Source organism: Falco rusticolus, chromosome 5 (assembly GCF_015220075.1).
Source record: "Falco rusticolus isolate bFalRus1 chromosome 5, bFalRus1.pri, whole genome shotgun sequence".
Taxonomy (NCBI): Eukaryota; Metazoa; Chordata; class Aves; order Falconiformes; family Falconidae; genus Falco; species Falco rusticolus.
In genome coordinates, this window is record NC_051191.1 from 42,150,989 (window position 1) to 42,169,284 (window position 18,296).

At 40.4% G+C, this 18,296-nt stretch overlaps 1 protein-coding gene across 1 annotated transcript in view; it reads right to left on the bottom strand.

The window, feature by feature from the left end:
* PDZRN4 (PDZ domain containing ring finger 4) overlaps nt 1-18,296 on the bottom strand; it is a 251,282-nt gene that overhangs the window by 40,894 nt on the left and 192,092 nt on the right. The window contains exons 4-5 of the mRNA XM_037390575.1: nt 4,713-4,966; nt 3,093-3,195 (exon numbers count right to left, since the gene is read on the bottom strand). Coding sequence (XP_037246472.1) covers nt 3,093-3,195; nt 4,713-4,966 — 357 coding nt within the window. The remainder of the gene's footprint in view (nt 1-3,092; nt 3,196-4,712; nt 4,967-18,296) is intronic.

Here is an 18,296-nt window from a genome sequence, read left to right on the forward strand (position 1 = left end):
GCTGGACATTCTTGTGATGCAGCCCAGGATACGGTTGGCTTTCTGGGCTGCAAATGCACAAGGCCGGTGCATCATGTTGAGTTTTTCATCAACACCCCCAAGTCTTTCTCCTCAGGACTGCTCTCAATCCATTTTCCACCCAGCCTGTATTTGTGCTTGGGATTGCCCCGACCCATGTTCAGGACATTGCAGTTGGCCTTTCTGAACTTCATAAGGTTTGCACAGGCCCACCTCTCAAGCCCGTTAAGGCCCCCCTGGATGGCATCCCGGCCCTCCAGCCTGTTGACTGCACCACACAGCTGGGTGTCGTTGGCAGACTTGCTGAAGGTGCACTCAATACCACTGTCCGTGTTGCTGACAAAGATGTTAAGCAGTACCAGTCCTAACACTGACCCCTAAAGAACACCACTAAGGTTTACATTACATTGTTCACATTAGATGATTCACTAAGGTTCACACCAGAGAGTTGTTAAAAAAAAATATATATGGTAAAATCAGGGAGCACTGATACAATCCTCCTCCTACAGAAAGAATGGTAATAACAATAAACGTCTTTCCCCTGAATACAGGAGAAATCAAATGGTGGGAGACAGAGAATGCTTTGTGCTTCTTCCACCCATTCTGCAGCCCGTAGGGTGGCATGAGCAGAGCTTCTGCACTCTCTCTTCTTGCTCCTTTCACCCTTAGATGGTGGATGGACGATGTTGATTTTAACTTGTTTTCCCAAGTGCTTGAGCATTTTTTCCTTCCCTGAATGCTGCTTCCCACAGCAACTTGTGGAGCTATGCTGGAAATGAGTTTGGGCAGCTGGGCTAGGTTAAAAACAACCCCTCTAAAAATTTGATTTTAGAAAGTATTGGATTACTTCTCACATCTGTTTTACAGAAAGTAATGTTGGCATAACTAAGGGGCTAGAAAACATCAGGGCTAGCGCAAGACTGAGTGGCCACAGCAGGGTACACCTAAACCAATACTACTGTTGAGACCTTGACAGCATTGGACCACAGCCTCTGCTCCACTCGCTGTCCTGCTGCTTCTCCCCTGGACTGTCAACAGCAGCTAGTACATCCCTTTTGACTCCGTCCTTTATGAGACTTTTTTGGATGGAGATATATATCTCTGGGGACAATGCTCTCAAGTCTTCCAGCTACCTAGTTACAGCAAGGGAGCTTAATAATGTTTTATAAGGACCTGAAATAACAGATAATACAACCAATGAGTAACCTAAATCATAATATTACCATATGGACCTAAAATTTGGGAATGCCTTTCATGTTTAGAGCTCTGCTACTTAAAAGCTCTGAGATGTTCTTGTTTCTCCTTCAAAACTTGCACATTTAGTAGAAAATAATCTTCTCAAAGGAAGCTAGACAGTTCTTTCCCTGTTTAAATTTCACATGAAACAATCACTCAGTGAATTTGCCTTGGGCAACTGAATCACAGCTGACAGCAAATTAATGACTATGATGGTGTGATTAGAAGAGATTACAGACAACTGAGAACCTGCCCAAACATTTGCCTTTGTCACAATACTTAGGTCAGCCATTATTAGGGATTAACAATGGTCCTAACTTGATTCCACCAGGTAGACTCTTTAAAAACTGTATTTTAGTATTTCAGTGATATTCTGACTGAAGTGTGAAAAATATTTTTATCTTACTTTTTTTTAATATTCTTTCTAGATACCTACATTACCAATTTATTTAAATATTATTAGAAAAATAGTTTATATTACATTTAAGGAAGAAGTACTATAAACAAACTTGACAGAGAAATTTATTATTATATTACACATGGGGACTCAAAATAGAACTTAAGCTCTGAGACTCTTGTGCTGTGAGATATCACACCAAAACCCAACTGGGAAGAAATAATGATTTCACTAATCCCTAGCAACGATTTTTTGAGGAGTTCAAATAAAAGTTTGCTTGTTCTGATTGAGATTCACTAAGTAGATTATTATTTGATTTTTCTGCTTCCTGGGAACTTAGATTCCCCAGGCTGCTAGAAGAAACGAACAATGAGCTGAACTTGCAATAGAGCATCTTAGCTGCTAAAGACATGATAAAAGTGAACACACGGCATATTTGCCAAAGCTTTTGCCATTCATTTCATTTCCAAATGTCAACCAGTTATACGAAACCTTTAGAAAGGTTTCTTAAGGTAAAGCAAACAGGAGGACAGGATATTTTTAATCTTGTATTAGACATATTTAATTATTTATAATCACTCTTATTTAAAATACAGTAACTTGAACTTGTGCAAAGCACTGTTTAATAATAAAAAGAACCATCTGTTTCTTATGCCTGTCCCTACAAATATTTTGTAACTGGATGACAGTGGAAAACATGAGAAGCTAATGACTGGCCTACAAGAAGACAATTTAGATATTGAAATGAAAACCTAATGAAGATGAACATCACCAATCATGTTAATATGTTGGGAAGCCTCACATAATGATTTTCCAGTGACTGAGAAATAATCCACTCTTGTCACTGTAGAGTACACTGCATTAACAGCAAAGGGAGATTTGTGGTACAGAGCACAATTTCTTATAATTGCAATACTTTCAATGTCAACTATCAGAGAGCAAGTAATAGAAATTATACTAATTTTCTAAGTTTTAGCCTGATCTTACAAACACTCAAGTACACAGTAAAGTATCTGGAAGACTGATCTCTAAGGCATGAGCTACAAGGCAAATTAAATCTTAAAATTAGGGAGGGGGGGAACCAATTAAGTTTCCAGTTACCATTTTTAATTTTGGAAAGGCTTGCCTTAAAGTGTTAAAACTGCAAAAGCAAAAAATCTGAGTTATAGTGTCCACTGTACAAAGATGGAACATATTTAATAAGCCTCCTGGACTTGTATGTAGCCACGTACTGCAGAATTTTGCTTTCACGTTTCACATGTGTAGCCTAACCCCAGTAAAGCCTGTGACATTACACACATATAACATAAAACAGTCTTTGGTGTCTATTTTTAAAGCAGTATTCCCCCTCTTACTTTTCTCAGAGGAGCCTGCTATCAGCTGCGCAAATACCGTACCTGTATTAACAGAAAGAGAAGCTGCAGTGTGCCAGAGATCTTACCTCATACTCAAAGTCCTCTGTTCTATCTGCATCACCAGGCAGGCTGGAAAGATACTCATTACCTTCATAAAATTCATGCTCCACTGGGTGAAGAGAATGGCAGCTATGTGGAACAAAGCAGTACAACATCAGTAGATGAGACAATAGGTTTTTTTAAATTAAAATGTGATTAAAAAAATCCCACTTCTCTGCTTTTTTCTCACCTCTGCAATGTTACTCTGAATGGCCTGACAGCCTGAAAGGAAATGTACCAAGAAGTAGCACAGGCTGGTTTTTTTTTTTCAAAAGCTCATACTCTGTCTGAGTTCATTTTGTTGGTTCTTCTTTAGGCAGATTTACACAGGGTGATTTCTTAAAAAAGTCTGGTTTGGGCCAAATTATTAATTGTGACAATTTGGCATTCCTTATGCTCATAAAGGTACCTAACTCCAGATTCATGTACTGTGTCATGGCCAGGGGCAACTCACTAATTATCTGGTTATAAAGTCTTGAACGTCCACAATCTACAACACACACAGGCTCACAAATTGTTCAAGAACTTGCATCAAACAACTTGCATTATCCTCTTCTGTTAAAGTGACTACAGAACGGTGAAGTGCATTTGAGCAACTGCACATTTTAAAAATGTCAGTAAACTGCACTGTTAAATGGGTTTGGAGCACAAAGAATGAGGTCTTTACAATGTGCACTTAGGTACAGCCTTAAACCTAGGGCTGGATCCCAGCCACACAGCACTGAGTGTGCATCTACCTTAGCAATGGTAAAATTTTTTTCCCCATGCTAAGGGCATGGGAAGTTCAATTACAGCAGCACATAGTTTAGTAGTATCCAGTAACAATTCAAAAATATACACATATTGTGTTCCTAGCTGTGCAGCTGTAAGTGGTAGGCTCAATCCAGCACTTGGCCGGCAACTTCTTTCTGAGATAATCATCTACCCAGCTTCTTCAACTTCTAAAAATGGAGCTACATCAAAATCAAAAGTGGTATGTTCCCCATTAGCATCAATTCTGCAGAGATGTGTGGCAGGTGAGGAAGTCAGTGGAAAGGCTCTAGGGCTATTGTAGTTTTTGCTGGCTACAGACAGAGGGCAAGGGTCACCTGCTTGTGTTTGCATTCAGTTCAGTTTCAAAGAATTCCACTGAGGGATAATGTAATTCATGTCATTTGCCATATGACAGGTGTCATTGGTACAAAAATTGTACTTTTGATCTTTACATTTTTGGAGTTGTTTTGCTTTTGATAAAGGGACCTTTGAATTAAGTAATTTGTCTCCTTGATTTTTTGGTACAAAATTTGGAAGAACAGAAAGCAACAAGACAGCTCTTTCTAGGCTTGAAAAAGCCTTTTTGGTACTTCAGAACTCAGAAGTGTTCTTCTTGACTAGGTCTTAGCTTTGGATGAACAAACACATGAACACAAAGTAAACATGGCCAAGATTCTTTCCTGTGCTCTAATCCATGAGCAGAGTTTAGGAAAACATCACTGAAGCCTGAATGGGACAGTGGTTATCAACAAGTTATTTAAAGTGTTCCTGAGACTTTTTCAAGAGAAGGCTGCAAGCCTTCAATTGCAATACCTCAATCCCACAGGTAATCATCAGGAGAAGATAGACCATACCTGTCTGAAAGTAGAAAAGGACAGATATCAGGAACTGGCGGTGTGGAAGGCCTTAGTTTGGCCAGAGCCATAATGTGCTCGAAAGTGATGTCAGTCTGAGTGCTGGCATCCACAAGCCGAACATCCTGAGAGCTGCCATGAGCTTTGCTAATTGGGGCTCGTCGTAAAACCTGAACTACAATTGGCTCCTTGGCATTGCGAAAAGCTTCCACTGCCTCTTCATGAGTGGCCTTGGAGAGGTCCTTCCCATTGACCTAGAGAAAAACAGAAAAATATACCAATGGTTACTCGCAAAAGAAAAGGCAGCATGAGAAAATGGGTGTAAAATATATGGTGATTAATTATTTGCGTAGTACATCAAGCTACATGCTGACATTGACTGGACCATATTTTGGCATACATGTAAGAGGGAAGACAGAGCTGGGAAGATGAATAAATTTTTCCATCTTTGCTAGAAGTTAGAAATGTTTTGAACTCTTCCATAACTGTCCCAACAGAATCTGAACACAGCAAAGAAACTGAAGTATTAAACCCCGACATTTAAAATTCTTTCTGTCACACTATTTTATTTACCTTATAAAATACCAATAAAAAAGGAGTGGTGCCTTTAATTCTCAATTTCAGCATTTTCTGTGGCATGCAACTGTTTTAAAGGATTTTTGGCACAGCATTGTTATTAATGCAGATGTCAATAAACATGTCTCTGTTGTCTAAAAAGAAACAAGGCCAATTTTCAATGTTTTGTCACTTATCTGCTATGGCCATTATACAGTCATTAAGACCAAAGATAGGAAGATTTGACTAGCTCAGTCAGCTGCTGCTCTTTTAAGGAGAAAGAAATCTAAAGCAAACAAACTGAAGAAATAATTTGCTATGAACAGATGAATAATAAAGCAGAAAACTATGCTGCAAATGCAGCACAGCTTGGCAAAACTAGAAGACTGTGGCAAGGTTCCTCTCTGCTACAGGCAAAGCAGCAAATTCCTCCCAGTCTCGATGAAGCCTTAGGGTATTAAAAAAGGTAACTGCAAGGCTGGGTGGTGCTAAATTCATATGAATTCAGGTGTTTAGAGCAAAATTCCCTAGTACCAGCCCACTAGAAAATGTGAGGGGTAATTTGTCAATGGCAGTCAGTAGCTAACCCCTTGGACACAGGGGCTGTGTGACATCCTTACACAGAAAGTACCATTCTGCTGTTTCCAGAGCAATGGGACTGCTGTTAACTGCCCTCCAGGACTTAACTGTTGTGAGCTGCTGTGGAGATGAGATGGTCCTGTGCTGGGGTAGAAATGCAGGGTTTTCTAGTAAGAAATATGAATATCTGAAGGGTACCAAAACCTGGTTAATATTTATATCCCTGGGAAAATCTCTACACTGGCAGCAAATCATAAATAGGATTGTACTGCAAATTCATGCACAAATTAACTTTGTTGTAAACACAATGAAGTCACAAAACTTCGGCTTAACAAACAAAGTCTAAACCCTCCCCAGAAATGGGACAGACCTCACAACGGACTTTTCCCCAATGCCTGAAAGTACTGTTTGAAACCAAAGATTCTTTGTCACATCACTCTTTCATTCAAGAAATTCCTGCAACTTTCTTGTAAAAAAAGGAAATACATGAACAATAACAATACCAGCAAACTCAAAAGAGCCGTTTAGCAGCCTTCAGTAATATTTTTAAGCTTGTCAGGAGAAGCATTTGCAATTAAAAATGTCACATTTGAGGCAAAACATGTAACCACAGTCCTATTTATGTGGATGGCTATGATACTTTTGACCATTAATTACATGTATATATCAACTCAATACATTTCCAGAGTACATGCTCGAGTACAAGGTAGAACAAGCTTTCCTCTGACACAACTTCCAAAGCAGCAGTGTTTCATAGCCACGTTACTCACGAGGACACACAAAATAAACACACCAATGCAAAGGTCAGTTGATGTTTCTAGTTAACGCTGATGCTACATGGTGATGTGAAGGCTAGAAGTCATTTGAACAGATTTCTATACATAAAAAAACTCAAACTTCCCTGTGCTGAATGCCTGGGATCCCCAGAAGTAGCATACCACTGCAGCCTAGACTGTGATCAAGTAATATGAAGAGCAATTAGCTTGGTCATCTGAGTTTAATGCATCTGTATGGCTTCTCTGATGATCGAATCCAAAAAGGTTAGGATTTTTTTGCTTACATTATCATCCATCAGTTTACAACCTTAGGTTATGTTAGTTTAAGTTACATGGAAAAATACCAATGGTATATCAGAGGAAGGGCCAGAACAGTCAAAGAACAAGTTATGTTACAAGAAAAAAAAAATTTCCCTAAGGAGCAAGCTTCTGCAAATCCTCTCCAATAGCACGAGTTACACTGCCAGGATGTTCAGACTCAGCCCCATCAAACAGAGGCAATTAGAGATAAAGCTTTGAGCCTGGGTCTTCTAGTCACTCTTCAGTTGCAGGCTCCACTTCATTATTGCTTCTAACTCAGACCCTATCATGGAAACAATATTCCACAGTTTCTGCAGGGTTTGTAACAAGAGTGTCCTACAGGCCCTCTGAGTAACTCTCATTCCTAAAGCCCTCGGAACAGAAAAATTACTCTCCTGCCTCCCAAAACCCTTTTAAAACTTTTTACGTTTCGTATAACTGTATGGTGTTTCTCCCAAAAGCAAATGCTTGGGAACAAATATCACATAGCTCTGTATCAATTTCCCCCCCTATTAAAGTATAAAACATGCAATCCTTCTGTATCCCAGCTGAACCACACAGCTTTTGGCGTAAGCTAACCATTTTATCACAGATCTGCATCAGCAAAGCAAAAAGATATTTGGATAGCATACAAAACATATTATTAGATTTTTTTGGAAAACCAGAAGCTCTGTTTATTCACATCAGTCAATACTTATCACTTTGAGGAAATAGGCAAAAATTCACAACAATGCCATTTACATGCAAATTTTATTTCTAAAGAATAATAATATTTTAAAATCATGTGGGTGTGAAAAAACACAAAAGATACACATTTTAATTTATCCTGGGAACCTATGGCTGACCTCTATTTTCATTTAAATAACTATTTAATTTAAACACTTTAAAAACATTCCATCCTTTATGTTGGTTTCTGATGAAATACAAGCACTTCGGACACCCAGTACTTGTTTAAATTGTCACTTGAAGATCATCAACACACTTTGTTGAGCTGCATAAAGGTCACCTAATTTATGAATACTGCCTTTCTCAGAAGAAAATCTATAGCTGAATTACTCTATGCTGGCAGCTGTCCTGCCCACTTGGGGCTGCGAAAGAAGAATTTATTTTAAAACTTAAAGCCAATACTACAGATGGGGCTGGAAGCTCTCTTCACATAGCTTCTTTAAGGGTTTTCTGCCTCCTGCATTATCCCCAAACTTAACGCTCACATATAGTTACCCTGGGAGCCGTAGACAGCTGAGCACTTATTTACAGCAAGCCACTTACAGGTTCTTAGTGGATGATTAAATAAATTCCTTGCCTCAGAAAGGTTACTTTCAGTGGAATCCAGGGTACTATTTTAAGTGGGTAGAGAAATCAGTCACTTTTAACAGTCAACACAAAGACATGGGAATACATTTGTTGTAGCAGATGGGCTAATTAATCCACAAGCAAGTTGTGAATGTTAAGTAAAGAATATATCTTTTCTCATGTAAACCACCCTCCTGCCCTGTTTGATTAAGCTTGTGTTTAATGAACACTGTTCCCCTGCTTTAGGACACACTGCAAAGTCTGGGCCACTTGTCAACGTCTCCCCCAGAGTGACTGGTGGCCACTGCCTGGATCCTGGCCACCCCCTTTGGATTCTTGCTCTAAATCCAGCTACATGCAAAACTCCATCAGTGTGAGAAAATAAACAAGCAAACAGGCTTTGTCTTTCATGCACAAATCAACTGACATTGGCCAACTGCCACTTCTAATGCCAGACCCACTGTATATAGTCTTATTCCCACTCACACAGAGGTGACAGCAGAGAAGGAAGGAGGGACAGGAGTATAAAACAAAACAGTGACTATAAAAAAATGATGTAGGAAAATAGTGGCTACATTATCCTCACACTTTGAGCTCTTAAAAAAAAAAAGAAAAAAAAAGAAAAATCAGACTGAGAAATGAAATAGCCTTGTCTTCGGACACTTTTCTGCTCTTGGTAATTTCTTTTAACGCTGGCCACAATTTTATCATCAAGAGGGCCAGAAATGCTGGTATGTTTCCTGTAATCTTTACTTCCTCCATATTGAGAGAAAAGGGAAAAGCAGGAAAAGGGAAAAGGGAAAAAAAGGAAAAAAAGATGTGTTGTCATGTGAACGCAACCGTCATAAAAGGTGTCACATTAGCAGCTCATGAGGCAACCTCCCATCCTCAGCAAATACCTGGCATATGCAAGTTGAAATTTAAGATCAGCTCTGCTGATGTAAAATCCTTGGAGACTCTCCATTTAATCAGTAAAGGCAACGGGAAGAATAACTGGAGTGTTCTGCTAGAGCAGAGATGTCCAGACACAAGGGTTTCCCAGCAAAATGACAGATATGCTGTCTGACATGATGATAGAGTTCACACAAGGCTCACCGTCCTAGGAGATTTCAACACCCATACAGAAGATGCCTCTGACCTGACAGGTGCTAAATCTGCTCTTGTCACAGTAGTCTCTTCACCTCCAATTCCTCACCCCAAGCACATTCAGGCTACCACACCCTGGGTGCATCCTTAGATGGCAAACTGGGACAAAGGATCAAACACCGTCCCTTAGCGTGACCAGTCTTTCTTTAAGTCAGGAATTTGATCCCTCCCTAACGGCAAGCCACAGAAAAATAACAAAAACTTACCACCTTCTTCCCAGACTTACAGCTTTTGGCACATACAGACTCTAGAAAACTTCCACTGCTGAGGGCCACCAGCTGTAAGGCTTTCCAGGCAGGATAGTGGGGCACAGGACATGTGAGCTACCAGTGACACGTGTGCTGGAGAGGACAGCACAGCTCTTCTGTCAACACAGATGTGATAGCTCATCTACAGAAAGGGCATCCAACATGCTTACCTTTTAGGTTACAGTTCAGTACTAAGCTGCATTCCTTCATCAAGTTAATCTGAAAGCTAGCAAATTCAGCCATTACCCGATATCACTATCTCAGCCAGGGTGTGTGCAGGTTCAGTAAAGGGATGACTTTTGTTATGCTGGTTAACGATATTTCATCTTCCTTAGCCAGATGAGTTAAGCAATGCTTGTTCCCATTTGAGCCTTTCTTGCCCTGACCATGGAATCTTGTCATCTCTCCTAAAAGCTACATAAACCACCGAACACAAAGGCTCTGTCTGCTTCCCTCAAGCTGAACCACAGGCTTGTAATGAGAATTACACCTCCATTACCTGTAGAGCTGGGGTTTGTCTTGTTTGATAGTTTGTGTAGCTGTTTCAATAATACTGAACAGACTTAAGCAATGCCTTCTGTGCATCTTCCCGTGCATAACCAGCATCACTTGTATTTCCCAGTATTTAGCAGAAATCTACTGGGGCTGAAAAGCCTATGATTAAGCCTTAATCTAAGCAAGACAAAATAAATGCTACAAAAGGTGGGAAAACATAGAAATATACCTATTTCCACTCTGTAAAGCTTCCTTCCAGAGGGAGACAACACAGTGACTTCTCGGCAATTTTGATTATCTAAACAGCAGCTGTCAGAAAAAAGCACCCTTCTTTCAGCTGACCTCAAGACGATGCTTCATTTTGTCAGAGTTGTCCACCACAATCAGTGCATCTGTGGGCAGGTCTGACAGCTGCAGCTCTTCTCTATGAAGGACATGACACAACCCCAAAAGACCCCAGAAAAGAGCTGGACACTGCCTGGAAGTATTTTCTAACAAGGCATCACAGGGAATTCAAAAGATTTTTAAACTGGATTGGAAAAAGTGCCCTAAGTAGACGTACAGGGAATGGAGAAATAGTTCTCATCACAACTGCAGTAAATTACAGCAAAGTAGTGAGCAAGGTAACTAGTACAGAAGTGCTTGTGCAACTTGGGTTCTCCAACAAATACAAACTCTAGTTTAGCACTTTTTCCTTCATGATTTTGTCTTCTCTACCCAGTCATCCCTATACTAAAACAAAACCACTACTATAAGAACTGTCTCCCAAGACTTTGTGTGCAGAACTATGCTACATGTTTTGAAAGAAAAGTCAAGTCCATTGTAAGCAAAGAAATCACTGAAGACCTTTAAGAGGAAGTTTGGGGTTTCAAATCTAAAATCTATTGATTGCCTAATAGCATTTAAGGTGTTGAGTATAGGAAAAGTGTGGTGTTTTAGATGCACATCTATAGCCTGATTCCAGCTGGCTAGGTTAGGCACAACCATCATTAACCACAAATGCCTTTGATTTTTCAGTCTCCTCTGACAGTGTATGGAAAAGTCCACCCTGGGAGACACCTGATATTTCCATGCCTAAAGTCTCTTTGTGGATCTGTGCCCTCACCTTGGGACATATTTCAGAAAAACACTTGGGTGCTACAATTCACTCCTCCAGGATAACTACGCCCACTCCAACAAGTTTAAAAGCACTACTGAGTTAGCAGTTTTAACCTGTGGCCAAAATGTGACCTGAATTCCTGCACTTCATAACATGAAGCTTGGCAGTCTGCATAACTGGAGAACACTCGCTCCACCTCCTCACTGTGTGTTAGAGCAACACACATCTCACAAAGATCCTTTCAAGACCTTTAGTACTGATGTTCAACAACATCAGAACAACTCAAAGCTCAGCTTCGAAAGCACAATTCAGAAAGCACAGCAACAGCTCAGAAAAGATTCACTTGAGTTTTGAAAGAGAGAACATACTCTTATCTGCATTTCTTTTGGTTTGTGTTATCTTCAGTTCTCTTGGTTTGTGAATAGAATGAAAACACCAAATTAAATGTAAGAATTACTGCGTTAGTTTCATAGTGAGCTGTCCAGAGACAAGTGCTGGTAGACATGCACTTGCAAGCAGCTGTTATTCTCCTTTTCTGACTCCTTCAATCTGCCCAGAAGACTTGTTACTAGTTGCTACGGCCATCTTTCTTGCATCCTCTTCCAGCTGGTATTCCCAGCCTCATTCTCCTCTCTCTTGCTCTGCTGCCTCTCATGTCTCCTCTTCGGCTGTCTGCTCTTCTCACTCTGCTTTTTTCTTTCAGTGCAGACCCTTCTTTGCTCCCCTGGGGTCTTCTTTCTCTCACACCTGCCCATTCCAGCACCTTCCAACTTTCCATTATTGAGCCCTTCTCCACAAAGACCTCCTGCTGCTCTCTCACTGAACCTGTTTCCTTCCCACAGGGTGGAAATGCTGGCACTTGTCACCCTCCCATGGTGACAGCTGGACAGGCTGAAAACTCGTGAGGTTTGCCTTCACCAGCACCTCCTGGTACCAACACGAGTGCTCAGTCAACCCAGATGGTGATGTAACAAGGCTGGAGTGTATTTACTATGTAAATTGCTTTTAATATTGACAAACAGTTTTTCTGATGATATTAGGATTCTGTCTGAGGGCAATAAAGACTAAACTAGAAGTGGCATGCATAAAATATGTTAATTTTTTATAGAATTACACCATCATTTATTATATTAATCATTGCAAACTTTTTGTATTTGTGGATAGGACATTATATAAATCTCTCATAAGATCTACCACATACAGCAACCCTTTGATGGTGGGGAAAAGTACAATCAAAGGCCAATGTGTGTGCTCAGAACACATAATTTTTATCTCTAAGCCCCCGCACTGAATGCTGTATTCTTCCCTGAACTTCATGGTATTTCTGCTCTACCACGAGCTCTCTCTCCAATTTCTCTACCAGGGTATGTATTTTTCTCTACTTGCCATTAAAGTTTTAGGACATGAAATTAATGACATTCTTTCATCATCTGCAGTTCCCAAAGAAAAATGGATGCTGAATGGCAGATTTCAGGACCCTGTAAATAATGTGTAGTCACTTTTCTCCTTTTTAGGGAATCATATTCTACATTTCACTAGCAAAAAAATTCTCTCTTTCACTTCTGAAAAAAAAACCAGCCACCCAGCCCTCCATGAAGTCACTTACAGCCGGCACCACCACATGAATGTTACACTTATCACTGTCATAACAATTCATCCACGTACATACGCCTGAAACTCCTGGTCTCCTCTAATCCGAGTAGTTTAAAAAGATAGATGGCTGCCTTCTGGCTAATTGTGGGAGTCCTTTCATTACTATAAAAAGACTTTTTATATCTCAAGTGACTTTATAAGCAGTGAATAATGAGACTTAAAGTCTTTGGAAAAGAGTCCACTGATCAAATGCTAGGATAACTTATGGGCACAGTGACCTTTTCCTCAGTAAGATACTCTAAACTGCTGCTGTTGGCACATTATTAAAATTCTCCATTTAAGGCATGCAGTTAAGCACAAGGCAGATTTTATTTTTTATTTTTAAATTCAATTTAAAGTAGCACAGCAAGAGCTAGAGCTCTCCCAGAGTTGAGGACTAACCCCTGCCTGCTCCAGCTGTGCAGAAGCAGAACAGACAGTTGTGGCAGTGCAGGCAGCTGGCCAGGTCTCACCGCCTTGCCCCTGACTGCAGTGCCAGCACCAGGAGCCTGCTTCCCCTGTGCACAGCAATCTTTGCGCCAGCAAGACAGCACGTTTCTGCCAACATGTTCACCAGTAAGCACCAGTGCACTGGGCTGGCTCTTACAGAGCTCCAGAGAAGAGCAGCTGACAGCACACTGCCTCCAGCCTCTCTGGTAAGTAGTTTTGCCTTGGCCAAGAGGGTGCTCCATGTGCCAGCATTTCACACTGCAAAACAGCAGCAATGCTAAACCCAATATCAGAGCCCTGAGCCTGGTCCCAGCCTCAGCTGAAACCCTGGCCAGTTCCTGGTTGCTGCCACACATCTAGCTGAACCCGGTGTCCTGCTGGGGTGCCAACGACATCAAGTGCTAAGGTTAGAGTGCTCCCTAAAAGCACCTGCGCTTGCTTTTCTTTAATGAACGTACAACAGACTCTACTTCAACATTTATTTTTTACTGTGTATCTGTTTTAATTTTCATCTTGAAGGAATACAAAAGGCATCTTATCTCCTGAAATAAAACTTGGAGGGTCCCTTTCATTATTTTTCCATTCTTCTCTCATGCTGCCTTAACACCAATTTGACACTGTTGTTCTCCATTGATTTTCATGGCTGTACTCCAGAAACAGCATACTGGCAATTATTTTTGGCTTAATAGCACATGAAAAAATTCCTTCCAACTTTTCAAAGGACTACACATTTAAAAAATACTTTTGACAAACTCACATGTATTTAGATTCACTCAACCATGGGGGCTGACACAGCAACAGATTACAATGAAGTTTAACTTCATCCTGATTCTGGAACATGGCATATGGCAATTTCCCTGATCTCTTTTTCAAAGAAGAAAACATGAACTCAGAGGAACCACTCATTTGATAAAATGAAGTCAGCAAAGAGGCCTTACCTGCCATTCAAAAGTCCATCAGATGCTTTTGCACCAGAAAGTTCCCTGTATCTTTTAGGAAAGCTTAGCAACAATTTCTATTTGAACATCAAGACAGCAGGTAATATTTACGATAGCATGCTTATACACATTTAGTTACACAAAATGAACACAAAAGAAACTACATGTAGATGCATGGAAAAGGGATCTTACGAAACATCTTTGTGTCTGTTTCTTCCCTTTTGCTTCTCTCTCTCCTACTTTGATCCTCCTTTAAAGTCTACTTAGTCACGTAGGATTACTTTATTTTCTACTGAGTGGTGGCTTACTGCACTGACATAGAAGTATTTTAAGTTTTTAATTTCTGAAGTTCAATTGCCGCATTCATTCCTAGCAGGAAAAATGTTAAGGGATGTGAACACTATGGCCAGCTTAATTCTATCTTATTTATACAGCACCATGGCGGTGTACATGTCTTCAGCAGTAAGAGCTGCAGCTCCTTCCTGGCTGAAAATCAATTACAGCTGCTATTTATGTCACAGTGTTTCCATGTCTGTTCTTCCTTCTGGAATGTCTCTCTCCTTCCTCTCTCCGTATCTCTGCCTTCCGCCACCACTTCCTTCCTCTGTTTTATTCCATTTGCCTCTTTGGCTTCCCCCCCTTTAGCCTTCTCTTGCTCCTTTGACTTTTATCTTATTGGGTTTGGTCTCTGCAGTGTCAGCATCAGCAGACACTCCTGTACGGCTTTAGCATGTCACACGTGCAAAGGGAACCTTCCCCTGCATGAAGTCTACAGGTGAAGCCCCTCATACTGGCTTCAGGGAAGAATGAAGTAACTGGCTTGTTTCTGCAACTGTCAAAAAATCAGTAAACGACAATTACCACAGAAATTCACACGATGCTCACCAGTTTCCTTTTCCCAGGCATTTCTGTATGTATGGCCAGACCCTGTCAGAGCTGCTGTTCCAGCCCTCCAAGGCATGGCAAGGCTGCTAAGGACCAAATGGCTGAAAAGAACAGCAGGGAGCTTACACACGGCTGGTAGCCAAGGCTGTGCAGTCCACTGGCAACTGAATATGCTGAATGAATCAGATCTGTACCATTGCCTTGCAATACTAAAAATATCACAGATCCTCGAGGAAATTTTGAAGAATCTCTGTGTTAACTATTCAGACAAAAACCTGGCCTTTGGATACATGTGGGCAGGTCTCGCTGCTTTCAGTTGCCATGTGCTGACATCAGATGGTGCGGTTTAGCATACAGAGCAGAAAAGACCTTTTAACATCAGCCACAGAATAACTCACTCTGTTCCGAGCAACAGAATTATCCTTTAATATGTAATGAGATTATCTGACAGGCTTTTGATAACCTTATGCAAAAGCAGCATGAACAATTCAATTAAAACACTGAAAAAAATACTGCAATCCACACTTTATACCTCCTATACTTACGTATTTATAAAAAACTGCCTAGGTGCAAGGACCGTGGTTTTTTGGTTATACAGTATCGAGCACCACAGAGCCTTCTAGATATTGATGCAGTAAAAATAATGATTATACATCTGTGCTGAGAATTTAGACAGCGAATTATATGGGGACATGAATTAAAATAGACATGCTTGAAAATAAAGTTTATGGTCTAGACAATGAAAATACTTTAACCATGGTACACTGTGGGATAACAGGACAAGGGTGATATCATCTTTGTTTTTTCTCAGGAATAAAGTGCTTTTAAATGAGTTTTTCTTTTTTTAATTAATATGATATTTCATAAAAGCAGAAGGTAGATATCAGTGAAAGAAGAAATAATGCACTTTATTTTTTACTTTACATATTAAAAGAGAAGTGTTAGGTGCACATGAATTCCTGCTGGTGATATACAGATTATATACACGGGATTATTTTATAAAAGGAGATATAAATTCTATATGTGCTTATAAAGAATGATTGAGTAACAGCGGGCTGTCTAGAAATGCTTTTAATAAGCTTTAAAAACATAGTGTTTGTAAAAACAAGCTCCTGAACAAATGAAGTCATTTCACCAAAATCAACAACACTGGAAGGTAATGCTTCTCAACTGAACTTCTTAATTAAATCTCACTGGCAGATTTTAAAATGCCGTATTTGCCATCTTACCATGACTTCTGCCTTATAGTGTTTATTTACACTGACTTCTGCAACCTTCTTCAGTGGGAGGCAAGAAACTGTGGAAAAACATAAAATTACTACGCTGGGCACAAATATAAATTGGGAGAGGATGTGGCCAGTGGGCAGCTCTGCAGAGCGGGATCTGGGGATGCTGGTTGACAGCAGACTCAGTATGAGTCAGCTGTGTGCCCTGGCAGCCAAGAGGACAAACCACATCTTGGAGCACAGCGAACACAGCATAACTGACCAGTCAAAAGAAAAATTATCCCACTGCGTTCAGTGTTGGTGTAGCCTTGCCTTGAGTATTATGTGCAGTTCTGGTCCCCAGAATTTAAGAAGGCTGTGAAGGTCTCTGAATGCATCCAGAGGAGGGCAACAAAGCTGGTGAAAGGGCTGGAAGGCATGTCCTATGTGGAGCAGCTGAGGACTCTGGGTTTGTCTAGTTTGAAGAAGAGGAGACTAAGGGGTGACCTCACTGCTCTCTACAGCTTCCTGAGGAGGGGATGTGGAGAGGGAGGTGCTGATCTCCTCTCCCTGGTATCCAGTGATAGGATAGATGGGAATGGTGCAGAGTTGCAGCAGGGGAGACTTAGACTGGACATTAGGAAGCATTTCTCTACTGAGAGGGTGGTCAAGCACTGGAACAGGCTTCCTAGAGAGGTGGTCAATGCCCCAAACCTGTCAGTGGTTAAGAGGCATTTGGACAATGCTCATAACAGCGTGCTTTAACTTTTGGTCAGCCTTTTAGGCAGCTGGACTACATGATCATTGCATGTCCCTTGCCACTGTAAATATTCAACTTTATGCTATTCTTTTCTAAAATATTCCATTCTAAAATACTCTATTCTAAAATATTCTATTCTATAATTACAGAAACCAAAGTATGATATTGCAACATCAGAGCTTGTAAAATTTTTATCTGTACTTTAAATAGAAGAGGAGGCAGGCAGGGAGGAGCAGAACAGGCTTGCAACTGGATGGATATATTGTAGCAAAGTGCAAATTTCAACCAAGTCCTAATTCTAGATGTTCTTACAGTTCAGATGTACCTAGATTCAAGTTTATTCTCATTTTTGGAAAGGTTACGTTTTAGAAAGGCTCAGTTGGAGAAAAGCGTATTTTTTCCCTTAAAATTGAATATGCTACTGTCTAAAAATCCACATCATGTAGGACTTGAGAGTAGCTTTCATGTTATTGCTGATGGATATATTCTTTAAGAAAGCCAGGTTCCTTTAAACTGTCACGGTAAGCTGGTTTTACAAGCTAGTCAAGTAAAATATCATAGCATAAAGTTATTGGTGAAAAGAACTGCAGCTGAAAAGCAGAGACTTCCAATAAATTGAGAAACGTCTGAAACCAGTTCACAATGGCAGAGCAAAATTTAAACAAACCTTCCCCACCCAAAGAGAGGCAGACAGGCATAAATCATTCCTGGCAATCAATTCTGCTGTTTAAATTCATCCTGACACTTGTTGGGCTCAGTCGCTGACATGGAACCGTGGCAGAAAGGCCAGGCCACCAGGGAAATTTGGCCAGCTTCTACATCTGAGAGTGAACCACCCGGCCACAGGTCTCCAACTCTCATAGCACTGTTCTTTGTTCCAAGCATAAACAATTTTCTCTGCTGTGTTTCAGGTCTGCCTTCAAGATCTCAGGATAAAGAAAATCCTTTGATTACTCTTTGTACAAGAGATGGGAAATGTGTGGTTCCAGCCAGGAATGGCACAGGTAGCTTTTCAGGCAGACAATTTAAAAATAAATCCACCAAGTTAATATTCATGGGTTTGTTTCTGTGTGATTGCTACACAGTAAATTACTGGTATTCTGTTAGACAACAAGCAAAACATCTGAGAAAAGGGACTGCAGATTTCACATTCTGTGAAAATTCAGTATTTACATATATATGAGAAGAATTTGTTTTTAATGGAGATTCTCAGAGAAGATTTT